We start from the raw sequence: 12,725 nt of genomic DNA, 5'->3' as shown, positions 1-12,725 counted from the left end.
TGTGTGTGTGTGTGTGTGTGTGTGTGTGTGTGTGTGTGTGTGTGTGTCTAAGAGATCCGGGGGTGTCACACCCTCAAATTCAGTTCGGTCCGTTGGGTAAGGGCTGTCTTGTTACTTGTCTTGCTGCTGTGATAAAAATACCTGACAGAAGCAACTTAGGGAAGGAAGGGCTTACTTTTAGTTCCCAGTTTACTGATGGGCAGTCAGGACTGCAGGCTTGGGGGGTCAGAGAGAGAGGGATACAGGAGCTTGCCTCCGCCTTCCTCAGCTCAGGACTCCAGCCACTGAGCGGTGCCCCTCACAGGATGATCTTTTCTGCTTTAGTTCATTCTTTAGAAACTTCTTTACAGATTGGCTAGATATGTGTCTACTCGGTGTCTGTAGATCTTGTCAGGGGCTGAGATGGACATTTGAAGGCCAGATGGAGCAGGCTGAGCCACAACAGAACGTTCAGGAAAAGGCATGCAAAACGATAATCTCACTGGAGGCCTCCAGCCCTTACCCAGCTCATCTAAGCAGTCAGCTTGCCTGCATTGGCTCCAACTGGGTCTGGGCTTTCTCCGATGGCCTCATATCAGACTCTTACTGTGTTCATGCCGAAGGAGGCTCATACAGAAAAGTGAGAGGTAAAAGTGAACGGACAAGTGTGTCCCAGTACAGGAATGCTCACGAGGCTCTGGGCTTGATCGCCAGGACGTTACAGAAAAGCAGTAACAAGTTACGTGACAGGGATCTCCCCGCGGGTCCGTGTCCCCCATCATCTGCCTCTGTATTAGTCACTTTTTGTTACCGTGACAAAATACCATGACCAGGGCCACTTACAGAAGGACCAGCTTGTTTGGGCTTTCTTTAGATGGTCTCTCGTTGGGTCCGCTAACCTCCAGTGCCACCCACCACATGACAAAGTCTCAGACACAGTTCTGCCTCAGTCGACGTTTATTAGGTAAGCATGAACCAAGTAGGCACTTGTTCTATTTGACCAACTCAAGGAAACCCCAGGTCTCTGTCCTGTCCGGTGCTCTGGCCAAGGCCTCTCACTAAAGGCTCACTAGGGGCAAATGGCTGGACTCCAGAGACTCTGTCCTGTATGTCTCAGGCAAGCAGCATTAGTCCTCTGTAGCAGAATTCCTCAACTTGGGTCCGATCAGCTTTTTTGTTTGTTTTTTGAGGCACGGTTTCTCTGTAGCCTTGGCTGTCTTGGATTCGCTTTATAGACCAGGCTGGTCTACAAAGTTCTGGTCTTGAACTCACAGAGATCACCTGCCCCTGCCTCCCGAGGGCTGGGATCAGAGGCATGTGCCACCATGCCTGGTGTGGTCAGCACTTTTTGTTTAATGCATTTCCTGCCTTTCTCCCTCTCTCCCTTTTTGTTTTTTTTTTTTTTCAAGACAAGGTTTCTCTGTGTAGCCTTGGATGTCCTGGAACTCACTCTGTAGACCAGGCTGGCCTCAAACTCACAAACATCCTCCTGCCTCTCCCTCCCAAGTGCTGTGCTGGGATTAAAGTGTGTGCCACCAAGCCTGGCCCCTCTCTCCTTTTGTGGTCCTGTGCTCCCCTTCTTCCCATGGGGTGTCCAGACACTGCAGCACACTGGGTTGGCAAGGATGAGCCAGGTGGGTCTGCAGGATCCCAGTCTGGCTAGGAGCGTGGTGGAGAGGCCTGGGGGTGAGAGAAGGAGGGGCCTTCATCCACGATTTTAGCATTACAGCTCTCCTAGATGGTGTTCAGTGAGGCAGCTTGTGCACTCTGCTAGGGCGGAACCAGGGCTGTGTGAACCCTGGAGAAGTGGGTTAGGGTTTTCAGGGTGAGCGTACGTTATTGTCTGGGGCTGAGACACTCTGGGTGCTTTATTTGCATGGAGAGGAATTCCAGGTGCTGGGCCATGTGACTACCTCAAGCATTTCCAGTGTGGTGGTCTCAGGGCTGCGTGGTGGGGTGGGGGTGGGGTGTGCAGGCCCAGAACAGGGAGGGACTGACCCTACTCCTGCTGGTCTCAAAATTGAGATTTTTTTTTTTTTTTTGAGTTGGCAGTGGTGGAGCACATCTTTAATCCCAGCCCTTGGGAGACAGCTGGGTCTCTATGACTTCGAGGCCAGCCTGGTGTACAGAGTGAGTTCCAGGACAGCCAGGGCTACACAGAGAAAACCTGTCTCAAAAAAAGAAAAAAAAAAAAAAAAAAAAAAAAGAAAAAAAGATTGAGATTTTCAGGGTTTGAACACGTCTTGACCTCGTTCTAGCTCCATGCGTGTTTCTCTAGACCATGTGCCCCATGCCCTCTCCCCCTCTCCTTCCTTCCTCATCTCTCCCCTTCCCTGGTTCTCCTTCTCTTTTTCCTGATTTTTGGAAATAGGGCCTCATATATTCCAGACTAGCCTTGAACTTTCTGAGTACCTCATAATTCTTGAATTCTTCTGCCTCCTTGCCCTGAGATGCTGGGGTTCCAAGCATGCACGCCTGTGCCTGGTTTCTGAGGTGCTGGGGGTGGGATAACCTAGGCAGGCCGCTAGCGGTGAAGCCACACCCCAGTCCCCTTCTAGTCCTCGCCGGCACCCAGGTTCCTCTAGTGCCTTTTCCTCTGCAGCTGCTCGGTGGCCATTTCTCTCGAGAGCCCCAGCTGGCCCTCCGGCAGCACACAGCGTGGACACTGATGTCCGCCGTGCTGCCGGAGGGCCACAGCTTGTAGGTCCTCTCAGCAACCAGAGCTGCAAGAGCTGAGGATCCCCACACGTATGATTGTCTGGCCAGCCTTTCAACCGTCTCACTTCACGTTGATCTACTAGTCACATCTATTAATTATCTATGACCCGGGCTCTCAGGTGTGCCAGGCTGGCTCCAGGCTCACTCTGTAGCCGGGATGACCTTGACCTTCTCATCCTCTTGCCTCTACCTTCCAAGAACTGGGGTTACCAGTATGCACCAAAACTCCCAGCATTGAAGTGCTGGGGATAGAGCCCAGGGCCTCATGCTCTCCGGGCCACGCCTCTTCCACCCTAGCCACCAACCTCGCACTGTGTCTATTTACAGCCAGTAACAATCTAGGGTTAATGCTAGCCCCTTCAGTTTCCGTATTTGTGTCTCCTTTCTCCAGTGAAGAGCCACCTGTATAAATCTCTCTACGTAAATCTAGCTTCTTACATGTTCACCTCGGCCCTTTGGTTTCAGCCTCCTCCACACTCCACGCCCATGACGGGGCTCCTGCTGGCTCCACTCCGCCCCTCTCCCAGCCAGGGCCGGACGTGCAGCTCCATCTCAGCCGTGGCCATCCACACCATACTTGTTGAAATGTTTTAAAGTAAAATACAGAGGATGTACCTATCTACGCACAGAACACCACAGAGAGGAGTTCAGTGGCTGATTGCAAGGGAGTTGGGGGGAGGAAGCTCTAGAATGGCCGTGTGTCTCTGGGCTCCAGATGCTTTCTCCACACCAGTATCTATCCTTGTGATTTGCTTGGCTGGAGTTGGAGGTGGTGGGATGTGGCACTGCTGGCGCAGGGCCTTTAGTGGTACCTCCAGATGCCAGACCCACTGCCAGCATTAACTGGAAAACGAGAATGAACACAGCTTTAGAGCTGTGGGTGGGCCTCAGTGGAGCACTTGGTTCCTTCATGGACATGGAGTTTAAAGCCAGCCTAGGCTGTGTGTGGGGGTGCATGCCTCACTGCATGGTCATTTGGGAAGCCAGCGCAGTGTGCCGACGCCATGTGTGCGGTGCAGTTCTAGTAAATGGAGGCGGGGTGTCGGAGGAGGCTCCCCAAGGCAGTGCAGAAGAGGCTCTGTGTTTTAGATGACTTAGACTGCCTCTCGTCATCTTGAGGTTGAAGGTGCATGGAGAGCAGACGGCAAAGGACTCAGTATCTGGGACACATTTTCCCACACGCCGCTGAGGATTGGGAATGATGACAATGGAGATGTGGCATGCGACAGTTACCACAAGATTGCTGAGGACGTGGTGGCCCTTCAGAGCCTGGGTGTGTCCCACTATCGCTTCTCCATCTCCTGGCCTAGAATCCTCCCGGACGGAACCACCAAGTTCATCAATGAAGCAGGCCTCAACTACTATGTCCGGTTCATAGACGCGCTGCTGGCTGCTGGCATCATACCACAGGTGAGGATGCGGTCTCTGCAGGCAGTGGCTCAAAAGGAGCCCACTTATTACACTAACAAAATGCTGGGCTTTTATTTTATTTATTTAATATATTTAAAGGTACTGCTTCTTATACCCCTTTACTTATTTTTCAGGTAGGGTCTTATTCATTTACTTATGTTTGGGACAAGGTCCCATATAGCCCAGCAGGCCTCCAAGTCCTTATATAGCTGAAGTTGTCTTTGAACTTCTGATCTTTCTGCCTCCAACTGATGAGAGTTAGGCTTACAGGCATGCACCAGCATGCCATATATGTGGGTAATGGTGCCCAGGGCTTCACACATGCTAGGCAAGTACTCTATTCTCAAATCCCAAAAGATGTGGTGTGTATCTGTGTGTGTGTGATTGAGCCCAGGTCATTGGGTTTGATGGCAGCGCCTTTAACTGCTCAGCTGTCTTCCCAGCACCACAATGGTTTTTCAACTTGGTTTTGATTTGTCCATCATTGACATGGCACAGAACTGCAGAGTGAAACGCTCCCCTCTCAGAACGCCGTGAGGCCTTCTGCATCAGTGTCCCTTGCAGACATCGTGCCTGCAGGTCTCATGTCGCCAGCTTCCTGAGGAAATATCCGCTTCCGTCTAGGTGACCATGTATCACTGGGACCTGCCCCAGGCCCTGCAGGACACGGGAGGCTGGGAGAATGAGGCAATCGTGCAGCTGTTTAAGGAGTACGCGGACGTGCTCTTCCGGAGGCTGGGGGACAAGGTGAAGTTCTGGATCACACTGAATGAGCCCTTCGTCATTGCTGCCCACGGCTACGGCACCGGGGTGTCTGCTCCAGGTAAGGCCGAGGCCAGCTCTTAGCTTCTTAACATTCTTAGCATCTTGAAGACCTGAAGGCGTGTGGCATGAGGATCACGGCCAGGCCACTGTGTCGGAACTCTTCTTCCATGGACCTGGGGAGATGGTCAGTTGATAAAGCGCTTGCCATGGGGGTCTGAGTTCTCTGCCCAGAACTCATGCAAACAAACAGACAACAAACAAACAAACAAACAGGTGTAGTGAAGTCAGATGCTCCCTGGGCCCGCCGGTTAGTGTAGCCACAAGAGACCCTGTCTTCCTATGAGGACACCTAAGGCCATCCCTGGCCTCCTACACTCACACAGGTGAATCTACACATATTTATTTTTTAAACTTGAAATGGGATGGGGAGGCATTTCTCAGGTTACCGATGAATGCATCTTCCGTGGCTCTTGGGTTTGAGCACTTGTGCTCATGGAGTGTGTCACTGCTGCCTTGGGTGTGTCCTCCAGTCCCGACTGGCTTCATGGTGACCTTCTAGAGTTCTAGGATGTCAGCTTCTGAGCAGACATCACAGTAGACATCCCCTACAGAAGGGGGACATAAGCCAGCACAGATCAAGCACCTTCTCTCGGCCAGAGTGCTGCTGGCTACTGCCCACAAACAGCTCCATGCACTTCTGATGAGTTCTCTTTGCTGCCTGTTCTCCCTGAAAGACGCTAGAAGGCTGACTTACTCTCTGCTGTCCAGCAGAAGGAATCGGAATGCCAGTCTTCTTAGTGACAAACCCCTCCTTCCATGCACAGAGAGGATGAAGTTTTCCACTGACACCCCATGTGTTTCCAGGGATCTCCTTCAGGCCTGGCACGGCTCCATACATTGCTGGCCACAACCTAATAAAGGCTCATGCCGAGGCCTGGCACCTCTACAACGACAAGTACCGCCGCAGCCAGGGAGGTGTGATCTCCATCACCATCAGCAGTGACTGGGCTGAGCCCAGGGACCCCTCCAAACAGGAGGATGTGGAGGCTGCCAGGAGATATGTGCAGGTCTGTTGTTCTCAAGAAAATCCCAGTCCTTCCACTTTACCAAGAAAGACCCAGGAGCCAGATGCTGGGGTGAAAGCCTGCTAGCTCAGAGAGGCGGAGAAAGCACTCAGCTGACCTTCCTACCCAGCGACATCCCAAAAGAAAGAATATTCCATCCCCACACTGTCTCAAGAATTCCTCAGACTGAAAGTCCCTCCCTTCTCCCTTCTACTTCCTGTGTGTCTCTGTAGCCATCCTTCTGCCTTCTTACTCTCTATGTTTTTATTTTTTTTGACAAGGTTTCTCTGTGTAGCCCTGGCTGTCCTGGAACTCACTCTGTAGTCCAGGCTGGCCTGGAACTCACAGAGATCTGCCTGCCTCTGCCTCTACGTGCTGGGACTACAGGCATGCACCACTTCCAGTGTCTTCAGGTTTTTCCGTCTGTGAACTACATGTTTCCACTCACTAAGAGGTTTGCTGTGACAGCAGGGCTGGATTTATGAGACTGAGGGTTTTTTAAAGATTTATTTATTTTATGTGTTTGCATGTGTGTCTGTCTGTGTGTGTGCATGTGAGGGAAAGAGACTGTGGATCCAGAAAAGGGCATCAGAGATCCAGGAATGTTTGTGAGCCACCTAGCCGGGTGCTGGGAACCAAACTCAGTTCCTGGCTGAGAGAAGAGCACTTGCTATCTCCAGAGGAACTGAGTTTTAAGTCTTAAAAGTTCTCTGTAGGTTGGCAAGATGGCTCAGTGAGCAAAGGTTCTATCCTCGGAACCCACATAGAGGTGGAAGAGTAGACTCCACCGTGTTGTCTTTTGATTTACACGTGTATTATGGCACCACCCCACCCCATGCACATGTGCTCTTGGGTGGGAGCGCGTGCGCGCGTGCGTACACACACACACACACAGAGACAGAGGCACACATACACAGCTGTTGCAGTAATTAATAAAAAATGAACATTGGGCTGTATAATGGCTATTATTATTAGGCCTGAGATTATCACAGCGGCATTACCTAGCCCTCTCTCACAAACAATGACACCGCACCTGCTAGATTTCCTAGTTGCCTTATTTACCCTGAGCCGGGCAGATATTCCTACCCACGCTGTCCGAATCACCTCACCATCTCCCAGCCCCCATCCAATGCCATCCTCCTCAACCATCCTATCTTCCAGCTATACTCTTATAAATACTTGCTTTTTTATTCTTCATCTGTACCTCCTCATGCCATTATTGGAATCCTTCCTCCCAGCCCCATGTGGTTTCTTCTCCAGGCTAAGCCATCCTGGCATCTTCCTTCTTCCTGTCCATCTCTTTCCTTTGATTCTCCCCACCTGGGAACCTTGCCATGCCTACCCCATTCTGCCCTGCCCAGGTATAGGCTGATGAATCAACCAATCAGGTATGTCCTAGGTAGGTTTACAGAACAAAGATAGGTATAACCAGATCATCAGGGTCAGTAACAATGATCAGACCAACTCCAACATGCTACTGCTATCACTAATGACAGTTTAAAAAGTCGTTAGTACAGGGCTGGGGGAACTCACCCTGCTAAGTGCTTGCTCGGCATACATGAAGCCTGAAGCAGGAGGGCTGGGGGTGTAGGCTCCCCTAGCCTCTACAGCGAGGTTAAGGCCGGCCTGTGTTGCCGTGAGACCTTGCTTATATGTACACCTCACTAGCTGGAACGCTGGCCTGAGGCTAATTTTCTCTACTCTCTGCTTCCACTACAGCAGGTAACAGACACAGGCTGAACCCATCACCTCTGGGTGCCAGAATTTCTTAATTTCTGAGACACTCTTTAGTGTCCCTGATTTTCTAATTTTCAAAGCAAAGGGCATGCACCCTTCCTGGAAGTCGATTCTACAGTAGACAGATGCCCACACGGAGCACCCATGTTCATGAGGACCCCTGACAGGAGGGAATGACTCTCCGAGGCCTGGCAGTGCCTGTCAAAGGTGAGAGGCCTCTCTCCCAAGTCAGTGTCCACAGACTTTCCACTTCCCCTCCCCACAGTTTATGGGAGGCTGGTTTGCACACCCCATCTTCAAAAATGGAGATTATCCAGAGGTGATGAAGACACGGGTCCTTGAGAGGAGCCTGGCGGCTGGCCTCAACAAGTCCAGGTAAGTGCTGTGTCACAGAGTGTGGCGTGTGCCAGGCAGGGCGCCATGCCTTGGGCCCTCTCTTTGCTAAGAAGATAGCAGGTGATGGCGTGTGTGAAACTCGGCTCAGCCGGCTGTGTCTGGAAGACACTGTTTCCGTGGAGCCATCCATCACCTCTGACTCTTACAATCTTCCCACCTCCTCTCCTTTGGGGACGCTCGAGGGGAGGGAGGGGTGTGGTGGAGACCTTTAGGGAGGGCGCCATGGTCTGGCCTGCCCTGCACTTGGTCTCTGCTGGTTCCCATCTGCTGCAAGCTTTCCTGATGAGAATGGAGTCACTGATCTATGGGTAGGTTTTAGTTGTTTGGTTTTGTTTTTTTGTCTGATTGTTTTTTGTTTGTTTTTATTTTTGTTTTTGAAAGAAAGAAAAAAAACAACAAAGTTGAGCAAGTAGGAAGGTGGGGAGAGCCTGGGTAGAGTTGGAGGAGGGAGAAACATAATCAAAACATTTTGTATGAAAAACAAAAATTTTAAATTAAAAAACAAAATTCAGAGGAGAGCCTGACATGGAAGATGCGCCTGACAAAACAGTTGCAGTTATTACTACTGTTCTCTGGGACTGCATGCAATCTGTCCCAAGAGTGCCTACTTCTAAGCAACCCCATTGCCTCACTCCAGGGGCAAATTCCCCAGCGCCCCTGCTCTAGTTTATCACCGTGAGAGTGATTGCTTGGAGGGTGAGGCCCCTGCCTTTTGCCACTAGCCAGCAGATGGCAGTGCCCCTGCTTGCTGGCTCCACTCACTTCTGGTCAGGCACAGTTTTCATTGATGGCCTCCATTGACACTTCCCTTACTAAAGATGAGTAATAAAGGCCAGGGCAAGAGTGCTCGCCCACACGAGTGATGTCCAAAGCAAGACTGCCTTCCTCTGGAACCAACAGCCAGCATAAGACTCAGCCAGTTGGCACTGGAGGTATGCCAAGTGGAAACACACAGAAAGATGGTCCCTGGCTTTATCCGGATAGACTCACAAGTGCTACACTAGCTCATGTGACCAGCGGAGGAGGAAAGGAATCCAGCAGGTATTCATTTCTAACAGCCTTTGAGACTTTTCCCTCAAATCCTCCATCTTGCCCGCCCATCTTGGAATATTTAAACTTCTGGTTCTGGCTTTGCAGCACACACCTGGCCTGTTCAGGTGTCCTGATGGGAAAGGCTGTGCTGGTGTCTGATGCGCTCTTCTGCAAGTGGGCACTCTGCTCCATTCACACAGCTCTGTTGAGCAGCTAGTGTACGTCTGGATAAGAACCAAGTAGGCAGAGTCTGGATGCTCCAGTTGCTGACAGAGCAGCTGGGATGATGGACACGATGGCATGGGATTCTATTCCTCAGTTTCTTCAGGAGAAAGAAAACTCCAAAGAGACCTGAGAGGCTGTGTAGACCCCAGGAAACCATGTAGACCCTGGGTTTTTGTTTGTTTTTGTTCTTCGGGACAGGGTTTCTCTGTGTAGCCTTGGCTGTTAGACTAGGCTGGCCTTGAACTCATAGAGACCCACCTGCCTCTGTCTTCCAGAGTGCTGGAATCACATGCCCAGCTGAGCTGGACTTTCTTAGTGACAAGGACTTGGGGGAGTAGAAGTCACCATGTCTCAGGGTGAGGGTTGCAGAGAAAGCACGAGGTGACAACATATAGCACAGATCTGAGAGACTGAACCTGCTGCAGGGCCAGGGCCATGTTGAGGAGATCCAGACAGCCTTGGCCTTGAGGCCACCAGCTGAGAAGAATTACGGATTCCAGAGACAGAAGCAAGGGTCAAGAACACAAGTTCAGTGAGCTAATCAGCAGAGAAAAAGTCCACACATCCAACACTGAGTTCTCAAAGCTCTCCTGTCAGTAAAGACAGCAGCCAGAGGGCACCCGAAAGCAAGCCTAGCGAGAGCACAGGGTCTCACATAGGGCTGGGAGGACACCAATGACGGAAGACTAAACACAAGAGCATAAGGGAGTAGTCTAAAGGAAATTACCTCAGGCGCACGCTTGGTCTTTAAATCTGTCATGAATGGTAGGAATTGAAATGTCTGAAGGAAACGGGGTGGAGGTGGGGGGACAGCCAATGGGCAGAACAGCTCTTTGGGGAGGAGGGATGCAACAGCAGATAGAAGGGCTTCTCTTTCCAGGGAACTGCTCCAGACACAGCCAAGTGCTTGGAGTCTCCCTACCTTCTCCAGACATTCTCTCCACAAAGTGTGATTCTTCCTGAAGCTCCTTCCCCTAATGGCTCCCTCTTTCTAGGCTCCCTGAGTTTACAGAGAGTGAGAAGAGGAGGATCAATGGCACCTTTGACTTCTTTGGGTTCAATCACTACACTACTGTCCTGGCCTACAACCTCAACTACGCCACTGCCATCACTTCCTTTGATGCGGACAGGTAAGACAGCCCACAAGGCACCGGAGGGAGAAAGGGCCTCTCGCCCTTGTACTCAGGACTTGTCTGGGCCAGAACCTATCTGACGGTGTGCACACCAGGTGTGCTCAGTGGCTGCAGAGTCCTAGCCATACAGCACCGCATTTCCCAGCTGCTTCCCTAATGCGTCCTTGGCTTCTTTCTCCAAGACAAGGCCAAAGTATTACGTGTGTATTATATAAACACGAGTTCGCCGAGGAAACAACGGGAAGCTAGAGTAAGACATTCTTGCATGAGCCTGGTGGTGGTGGCACACACCTTTAATCCCAGTACCTAGGTAGAGGCAGGGGGATCTTTCTGAGTTTGAAGCCAGTCTGGTCTACAGAGTGAGTTCTTGGACAGGCAGAACTACTCAGAGAAAGAGAGCGAGGGAGGGAGAGAGGGAGAGGAAAAAATAAAGGAAAGTTCTTGCATGGGTGATTTCAGAAGTGACGTGAAGGGGACTGATCCATGTTATTGTTATTATTACTATTACTACTGTTGTTATTTATAATTCTTATCCTTAGTTGCAATTAATTTATAGTAGCAAGAGTTACTGTACCTTTTGTATATGTGAGTGTTCATGTATGTGCGGGGCCTATCTCTCCTCACCTCCCCAACACCAGGATTATAAACAAGCACTACCATGCCCTGCCCCCTTTTTTCTTTTAACATGGCCTCATGCTTACAAGGCAGGAACTTCACAGAGATCTCTCTCCAGCCCCTCTTTTCCACACCAAGCATCTTTCTGGCTTTCTTCACAAATCAGCCTTCCGTGCTCCACCTCTACCTGGAACCAGAGTTGATCACCTCTGCTTACATCCCTGGAGCCTCGAAGTTCTGTTGTATTTGGCATCAATATTTGCTACTAATATATCTTTTAGTAAAGCTGCTGTTAATCCTAAACAGCTGTATAACCAAATCACCACACAGAGACTATGCTTTATTTAGATAACCTTGAAGACAATGCTGGGCAATACTTACTCCATCCTAAATCTCCAAGCCCTCATAGTTCCCTAACATTTAGATCCACCCATTATACTTGCTTTTTGTGAAATCTTAGGTCTGGTTCATTTTCCACTTCATTCCAAGACCTCTCCTCCTGCTTCTCTTCCCCACTCTCTGGTTTCAATCTGGACATTGCATTGTGATACTTATTCTAAGCATCACCTGTCTCAACTTTGTGTAAACATGCCAAAATAAAGGAACCAGCCACAAAGTTGAGCAATGGAGAGGAAGGAGTAGGCGGGAGAGGGGAGGAAGAGAAATCAGCATTTGAATGAACAAGGGAAAGGTGTATACATCCCAAAAGAACATTATACCAACACAGTTCTGAGACTGTTTCCCCAGAAACCTCCACCAAAGCCTATGGGACACAGCATTCAGTTCAGCTAAGTGGAATGAAGTGCTGTGAAGAATCCAGGGGTGGAGGAGTCTATCTGTGGAAATACAGGGCTCGTCAGATACCTCAGCCATGACTTCCCCCAGCAGGCATTCCTCTGCCATGACCTGCTCCCCTTTTCCATCATTTTAGAAGGGTCAGGGATGTGGACATTTGAGGCAGTCCTCACCTCTCTGCTCCCTGTCACACACAGACGAGGACTCCCAGAACAGGGGTCATTAACTGGACAGGTGACCTGAGGACCCATTCTCTGAAGGGAGTGCTTGTATTTCAACAGAAGACAGGAGCTGGGGACATGCAGAGCTGTTCATGTTAGTAAGGTGTCTTCTGTGAGCAGGGTCCACGCAAGGGACCCTAAGCAAACCCTGGAGCTTATAAACCAGAGCTGACCTTTACCTTGCAGGGGAGTGGCCTCCATTACAGACCGCTCTTGGCCAGACTCCGGCTCCTTCTGGCTGAAGATGACCCCTTTTGGCTTCCGGAGGATCTTGAACTGGCTAAAGGAGGAGTACAACAACCCTCCAATTTATGTCACAGAGAATGGAGTGTCTAGACGGGGAAACCCAGAACTCAATGACACCGACAGAATCTACTACCTCCGCAGCTACATCAATGAGGCCCTCAAGGGTAAGAAAAGCTCCTGTCTCTACCCTGACTGGCCCAAACGTGCCCCCGTCACTGCTGGAGCAGCACAGTGTGTGTAGAAGGGCAGCCTAGCACCCCCAGGGAGAGTAGTGAGAAGGCCTTTTGCTCTAAGGAGTTTGAGGCTAGAATGTAAGGTCTTTCTTCTTCCAAGGTTTACCTACAGCAATTAAAAGCAGTTGCCTGAACTGGCTGGATGTTAGTGTCTGT

General features: G+C 50.5%; 1 protein-coding gene across 1 annotated transcript in view; it reads left to right on the top strand.

Moving 5' to 3' along the window:
• The window catches only part of Lct (lactase), a 47,083-nt gene that overhangs the window by 31,114 nt on the left and 3,244 nt on the right, over window positions 1-12,725 (top strand). Inside the window, exons 10-15 of the mRNA XM_055602215.1 lie at window positions 3,817-4,107; window positions 4,732-4,930; window positions 5,737-5,939; window positions 7,939-8,048; window positions 10,322-10,456; window positions 12,277-12,500. Of these exons, the coding sequence (XP_055458190.1) occupies window positions 3,817-4,107; window positions 4,732-4,930; window positions 5,737-5,939; window positions 7,939-8,048; window positions 10,322-10,456; window positions 12,277-12,500 (1,162 nt within the window). The remainder of the gene's footprint in view (window positions 1-3,816; window positions 4,108-4,731; window positions 4,931-5,736; window positions 5,940-7,938; window positions 8,049-10,321; window positions 10,457-12,276; window positions 12,501-12,725) is intronic.

Source organism: Psammomys obesus, unplaced genomic scaffold (genome assembly GCF_907164565.1).
Source record: "Psammomys obesus unplaced genomic scaffold, mPsaObe1.curated_primary_1811, whole genome shotgun sequence".
Lineage (NCBI taxonomy): Eukaryota > Metazoa > Chordata > Mammalia > Rodentia > Muridae > Psammomys > Psammomys obesus.
This window is presented reverse-complemented; position numbering and strand designations above follow the sequence as displayed.